The 7,897-nt window shown below is 35.9% G+C and overlaps 1 protein-coding gene across 1 annotated transcript in view; it reads left to right on the plus strand.

Moving 5' to 3' along the window:
- LOC106875961 (cleavage and polyadenylation specificity factor subunit 5) overlaps positions 1 to 7,525 on the plus strand; it is a 28,661-nt gene extending 21,136 nt beyond the window's left edge. The window contains exons 3-4 of the mRNA XM_089352484.1: positions 4,218 to 4,281; positions 7,374 to 7,525. Coding sequence (XP_089208610.1) covers positions 4,218 to 4,281; positions 7,374 to 7,466 — 157 coding nt within the window. The 3' untranslated portion in view covers positions 7,467 to 7,525. The remainder of the gene's footprint in view (positions 1 to 4,217; positions 4,282 to 7,373) is intronic.
- Positions 7,526 to 7,897: the final 372 nt, after the last annotated feature.

Below are 7,897 nucleotides of genomic sequence, written 5' to 3' on the forward strand. Positions count from 1 at the left end.
TATTTCACTTGCCTCACCATGTCTTTGCAAGCGGAGTTTAGTGTCCAATGAAGGAATGTTACGCGTAAGTGGGCTGGCTACATCCCTGGCAGAGGCCTTGGATTTTGGTTTCACTTGGCTTGCCGGGTCTTCTCACGCACACCATATTTCCAAAGGTCACGGTCACAAGTCATTGCCTCAGTGAGGCCTAATGTTCGGAGGTCGTGCTTCACCACCTCATCCCAGGTCTTCCTAGGCCTGCCTCTTCCACGGGTACCCTCAGCTGCTAGGGTGTGGCACTTTTTCATGCAGCTATCCCCACCCATTCTCGCCACATGTCCATACCAGCGCAATTGTCTCTCTTGCACACCACAACTGATGCTTCTTATGTTCAACTTTTCTCTCAAGATACTTACACTCTGTCAGGTATGCACACTGACATTACTCATCCATCGGAGCATACTGGCTTCATTCCTTGCAAGCTTACGCATGTCCTCAGCAGTCACAGCCCATGTTTCACTGCCATGTAGCATGGCTGTTCATACACATGCGTCATACAGTCTGCCTTTTACTCTGAGTGAGAGGCCCTTTGTCGCCAGCAGAGGTAAGCGCTCTCTGAACTTTGCCCTGGCTATTCTTATTCTAGCAGCTACACTTTCAGCGCACCCACCCCTACTACTAACTTGGTCACCCAGATAGTGAAAGCTATCAACTATGTCTAGTTTTTCTCCCTGGAATGAGACAGAAGTTGTTTTCTGCATATTTACAGTGTTTATTGCACCTGAACATCTGCCACATACAAAAACTAACTTCCTAGTTAACCTGCCTTTGATATTGCTGCACCTCTTATGTGTCCATAGCTTGCACAGGGTACATCTTATAGAGTTTCTACCCACACCTTTTCTACAGATTGAGCAGGGCCATCTACCTGAAGGGGGTTTGTGTTTTGTCTACCTTCCTACTTATTAGGACTTTGGTTTTAGCTAGGTTGACTTTAAGGCCCTTCGATTCTAGTCCCTGCTTCCACACCTGAAACTTCTCTAGTTCTGATAGTGATTCAGCAATTAGTGCAAGGTCATCAACATAGAGGAGCTCCCAGGGGCATCCTGTCTTGAATTCCCCTGTTATCGCCTGGAGGACTATTATAAATAGGAGGGGGCTGAGGACAGAACCTTGGTGGACCCCTACCTCTACCCGGAATTCATCACTAGTCATTGCCAACCCTCACCTTACTGACAGCGTCTCTGTACATGGCTCGCACAACTCTCACTAACCATTCTTCTATCCCGAGTTTCCTCATTGACCACCAGATAAGGGATCGGGGGACCCTGTCAAAGGCTTTTTCCATGTCAACAAAAGCCAGGTACAGAGGTTTGTCCTTGGCTAGGTATTTCTTCTGCATCTTTTCCCTGGCACGAACCCAAACTGCATCTCATCTAAACTGACTCGCTCCCTAATTAGTTGGGCTATGACCTTCTCCGTGACTTTCATTACCTGATCTAACTGCTTGATGCCTCTGTAATTATTTGTATCTAAAGCATCACCTTTACCTTTGTAGCAGTTGATTATGGTGCTGCTACACCAGTCATTGGGTATGACTCCTTTGTGTATCACCTGGTTAGCAATACGGGTGACTAGGCTATAGCCGACACTGCCAGATCTTTTGAGCATCTCTGCAGTGATTCCTGATGGGCCGGGGGCTTTCCCTGTCTTCATACTCTTAATTGCTTTATCTACCAAGGTACTGTCAACTCGGATAGCTGGTCCCTCTGTTGGGTCGACATTCGGCAGACTCTCTTTCTCCCATTCATTCTCTTTATTGAGCAATCTTTTGTAGTGGCATCTCCAAACCTCTTTCTTTGCAGTCTCGTTTAGTGCAAGCGTACCATCATCCATGCAAACACATTTCTCTCCTACGACATCACGATTCTCTCTCACACACTGTCTTGAAACACGAAATACTTCAAGTCCCCTCTCCACACCAAATTAATTTCTTACTTTTTTCGAATTTTTATTGTTGGTAATCCATGGAGAAAACACATAGAGTACGAATCTTTAAGAATTTTACCCATCACCTCATCACTTTCAAAAGGCTACACTCTCCTAATGTTTCACTTTCAGCTTCTTGGAAAGCAGGGAAGTTAATTTAGAAATAATGTCATTTACTTGTTGTTTCTAGCATGTGGGGTTTTCTGGTAGTGGTTTGGTATCTTTTAATCTACTATTTCAGTAGAAGTCTACACATGCGGTAAGCATCTGTAAAGTGAAAGATTGGGAGATTTTGGCTTCTTGAAAGCTGGTAGGTGGGGGAAGGGGCATTGAGTGTTTCTTTCAGAAAAATTAAACTATAAAAAAAATATATATTTCCCATATTCGTAATCTCTGTATTTTTCTATGTAGATAACAAAAAGATAAAGAGAATTTCACAAAAAAGTTTCAAATTAAATTGCGGTAGGGATAGAGGGAAATTAAAATTTTGAAAATGTGATTTCTGGACAAAATCGTATTAAGCCCCTTTTATACGATGAAACAATACATAGTATCTGATCCTTCTTAAGAATAGAAAGCACTTTTATGCAAACCCATGCAAATTGTACCCTTGCCCTTTACTATTAAACAAAAAATAACTTCCATTATTCCATTAACTATGTATCAGCTGTGCCGATTCTGCCCATAAGAAAGGAGTAAATAATACAATGTGGCTGTAGGTTATAACACCCAGGTAACGCCCGGATACATTGCTAGTATATATGTAGTTATCAGGAACATCATCATTTAAATGCTTACTTTTCCATCCTTGTATGGGTCCTTTGTGAATATGTTAGGGCTGAGTTTTCTTTTCATGGGTGCTCTTCTTGATGCCAACTCCCTCCTGTTTCCAAGCTATGTAATAACCTTCTATGTAACAACAATCCTGGATGTGTTTATGTAGAGAACTAGAAACAAATGACACTGAGTTAACTATTTATTTAGAATGTTTGCATAACTTGTTAAGAAACTCAGGCATGCTTTCTTGGTGTAAGCAAACAACACCACTTGACACTGTCTGAATTTTTTGTTTATATCTTTGAAAATGAGGGAAATACGAACTTACTCACATAGACACACAAACACACATGGTGAACATCTTTCAGTTTCTATCTACCAATTCCACTCACTAGGATTTAATTGGTGCCATAGTAGAAGATACAAAGTGCCACACGGTTGGACTGAACCTGAAACCACATAGTTGGAAAGTGAATTTCTTAACAACACAACTATGTTGTATATCATCATCATCATCATCATCATCATCATTCTAACGTCCACTTTTCCATAATTGCATGGGTTGGACGGAGTTTATCAAGGCAAATTTCCTATGATTGTGCAGCACTTTGGTCAGGTGTCTTCTACGATAGCCCTGTATCAACCAAAGCCTTGTGAGTAGATCTAGTAGATGGAAACTGAAGAAGTACACTTTGTGTGTATCCATGGAAAGCGAACATTAAACGACGGCGATGATGATGATGTATATATATATATATATATATGCATGCTCAGTCTTATATGCTGTTTGGCAGACTTATTTTAGATATTTTCTTTTTCTCTTATTTTTAATGCTATATTTTATGTATTCATGTGTCTTATTGATGGATTTTTATATTTGCTTGTGGTAAGATGATTGTTTTTGAGTTCTCTAAATGTGAACCGTTTTGTTTTATTTTTGTGTTTGTTTTACTTGCCTTGTTAGTGTGGACAATTTAGTACAGATATTCTATGACTTCTTTGAGCAAGGAATAAAGCAGACCAATTAAGGTCCATTAATATTTCCCATAAGAATCTGTTTGAAGTGTTTCCCCTTGTATGTAGAATCCCTTTGTGCATTAGTCACCTGTATCATTGTATAACAAACATACTTTTTAGATTACAGTTGAGGATGAATTACATTGTGACATGACAATAAGTATATTGACTCAATGTGGTTTGATCTTTCAAAGGATTCTGATTTCTGAAAGTAATGGAAATTTCAAAGAAAGAAAGTATCATGTCAAGAGATGTTTCTTGCAAGATATACTTTAACTTAATGTCTTTTTCCCATTTCTGCATCAGATATGTTGATATGGTCATCATAGTTTGTCATCATATCAGTTTTATTGATGCAGTGTTAATGATAAATATTATGTATGCCATGTATGAACAATAATTAACTCTTGTGCTTTAAAGACATAATTATCATCAGCTTACATTTTTACCTGCAGGCCAGGTGGAGAATTAAATCCAAATGAAGACCAAGTTGATGGACTGAAAAGACTGCTAACTGAAGTAAGAACAAATTTATTCTAAACATTGCCATCAAGCTGTAAGGTATACACAGGTATTCTTTAAGTATTGATCTTCAAATTGCTTGCAGTTGAAGTGGTGGTATATGCATCACTGTAGGTCGTCTCTGAAAAACATTTACAACAATTCAATGCAATCCTTTAAATCATAGTTTTAGAATATTCATGGGTAGTATGACAAATATGCTAGTGTGTGTGTGTGTGTATATATATATATATATGTAGGTGATGGGGGTCTCTGTTTGTCAGGGTTGATCATGTTTCTACACTAGTATCGACAAGCCTGGGCAGGGATTTTTTGTGGAAGAAAGTTCCCCGTCTTGATGCCAGTGATGTTGTCCAAAGAAAAGTTACTGTGCCAGGGCCAATACAGCTTGGCATCAGTGTTGTTGCAAGCATTGCTCTTGGAATATTAGAAGTCAGAATAGATACTGCCAGGTATCTTTCAGCACTCACTTCTATTAATCTACTGGTTTTGAATGGTACTTTTTATCAATCCTAAAAAGATGAAAAGCAGATGTGATATTGGCAGGTTTTTAACACAGTTCACAAAGTCAAAACAAATCGTACTAGGTATTTTATCCAGTATTCTAGTGATTCTACTATGTATGTGTCATATTTTTGACATTCCGTTGAGTTAAGTGGAGGATTGAAAGAGTTGCTGCATCTGCTTGCAACTACACAGGCATCTAACACAAGAGTGAAAGCATGGGGCTTGCTGCTACCAAGTCATACTCATTTGGGAGTGATGGCTGAGTTGTAGAGTGTGTGTGTGTGTGTGAAATTGTTACAAGGAAACTAGTGAGCCTTCAGTTAGAAATAAAGACATGCAAGCAATGAATTTTATGAATAACAACTTTGAGTGAAGTATTTAAACTTATTTTAAAGTGTATTGTGTAAAATGTATTAGTATTCTTTTATTTTGAAACATCATGCTTCTCTCATGTTAATCAGAAGGAAATAGATTTGTTGGGGAGTTAATGTTTTTGTATACAACTTTGCAATTTAATAGTTTTTGATATTGCCAAATAATTATAGACCTGTTATTATGTTTGATGATAGTTTATCAATAAAAAAAAAACCCCTAAGAGTGTTATTAGTTTGAGTGTATTATAATTGTATGTGTTATTTAATTAAACGTATGCATTGAACTTAAATTTAGCAGAGTTATTGTTGTATACTTTTGGGTTGGTAGATTATATAACAACAGTCAAGAGAGTCTAAGCAATAAGAAAGCCTTTACGTAGTTGCTTGATCTGTTAAAAGTAGCAGCCAAATCCCTCTCAAATCACATCCTACTGTCTTAAAAAGAATATATATATTGGATAATGTTATATTAGACACTACATCTGAAAAAATACTAAATGGTTACTACTGGAACATCTTTGAATGTTAGACCTGCTTGACCAGAGCTGACTTAGGTTCAAGTGACTTCTACTGAAGCACAAAGTAGCTAATGAGAAATGTTTAAATTAGCTGGTTTATTAAATATGTTTATGGAAAAGGAAGTAGAAATTAAAGCACAGGTAACATTTTAATACTGTCTTTATTTTTATTTTGTTTTAGTTTTTGTATTTTTCCTTTTGTAATTATTTAATTGATATATAATATTTTAGCTAAATAAAAAAAAAGAAGCTTCAGATCTACCCTTAGAACTGAACATTGTCCAGCTGAAGGGTAGTGAACAGCTATAAAATTTGTTTTTATTTCATTGCTGCATTTGATTTTTAATCAAAGTGACCAACTGAAGTATATGAAAGTAAGTATTTCTGTGGAGTGATTGAAATCTCAAATAATAATGGTAGGGATAGATTTCTGTCTTACTCTTACTTAACTGCCAGGTTATTATATACATATAAACTGAAATGATGGGGTTTCTTGTAATGAAAAGTATTAGCAAATTCAGTTCTTCTCATACTAGTTATGTCTAAAAGATGCAATAAACAATAGATCGGAAGTAGTAGAAAATAAACATCTTTATCATGAAATGCAGCATGGTAAAAATGTAAGATCTTAATAGTTGACAAGCTGATTATACTATATGGTTGAGGCTCTTTTACTTCAATTAGACTGTTAATATCACGGAGTAAAGACATGAATATCATCATATTCAGTTGTACTCTTAAGAAATTGTTGATATTTGACTATGACTTTATTGAATTGGATTTCTTGTAATTCAGTAGAGTTCTGGAAGCTCTTCCTGCAAATGTAAATATACACAGTTTAGCTGAATATCTGATGTCTTGTTATATTCTAACTAGAACCTGGGTAGAGCACTAACTAATATATTCACTTCTTCTTTTGAATTATTTTGATGTATCATTGTAGAGCCCTTTTCAGCTACAGAACCTTTTGAGCCATTGGCAAATACATTAGGTTCTTTTGACTGTCACATGACTATAGGAATTTTCATCTATAATTTCAGTGGTTCCTTTTATTTAGAATTTTGAAATCATTGTTGCAAGAAAAATATTCATTTACCTACCCCGATTACAATGTTACCACATTGTAATAAAGATGAACAAGCAAAAGCTTCAGATTCTGCAAGTGTGAAAGCAAGAACATAATCATTATTTATAACATTGAATTGATTTGGTTTAAAGAATGCTTGTAAGATTTATATTACACCATTTTTCTTAAATTCTATAAGTTTGTAAAAATGAATACAAAAAAAAAAAGCTACTACCCCCCCCCCCCCCCATACTTAGACTTATACTAAAGCTTTGCACTAGCCAAAATGCACTTGCAGCAGTAAACAAAGAGCTCTAAATTCTGGCTTTTATAATGCAGATAACACTATACTAAGTAAATCCTTCTGAGCAATTTTCTTTTATTACTTAAATAAACTTTGTTTCAATGTGTATGGTCAGCGAGGATGTTGCAAAAGGATTATTTCAACATTTTCTGTTAATTTTTGTTTTTATATTGACTGCAATTTTCTCATTTTTTTGAAGGCAAACTATTGTCATTTCATTGAGTTAATGTAGTCCCTGCTGTTAGCAGGTTTTGTGAATGCTGTGACTTTGTTGATGTGACAACTTACCTAATGCCATCATCTCTCTCTTCCCTGTGAAGTGGTTACCAATGAGGGGATCTACAGCACAGTCATACAGTGACAACACGGAGGAATCCAGGGAAATCACGGCTAAAAAAAAAGTGCGTGTCTGAAAACTACATTTTCATATGATTATAATAATGAAATTTTATATTTTCTATACATTATATATATATATATATATTAAGGTATATACATACATATATGTATATGTATGCATGCATATATGTGTGTGTGTGTGTGTATATATGTGTGTATGTGTGTGTGTGTATATATGTGTGTATGTGTGTGCGTGTATATATATGTATCTATGTTTATATATATATATATATATATATATATAATATGATGTCTATTTATATATTATAATGATTGCTTTTATATATGCATTTTATTATTTATGTGATACACAAATATATTCAAATAAATGTCCATTACATGCAAAAATACACTCACCAGCCCATATATATATATGGTACTTACACAATGCAGTGCTGAGATCTACATAGAATCTTCTACACAATACTATATATACAAACCCTTG

The sequence above is a fragment of the Octopus bimaculoides genome, chromosome 5 (genome assembly GCF_046866305.1).
Source record: "Octopus bimaculoides isolate indiv1 chromosome 5, ASM4686630v1, whole genome shotgun sequence".
In the NCBI taxonomy this organism is placed as follows: Eukaryota; Metazoa; Mollusca; class Cephalopoda; order Octopoda; family Octopodidae; genus Octopus; species Octopus bimaculoides.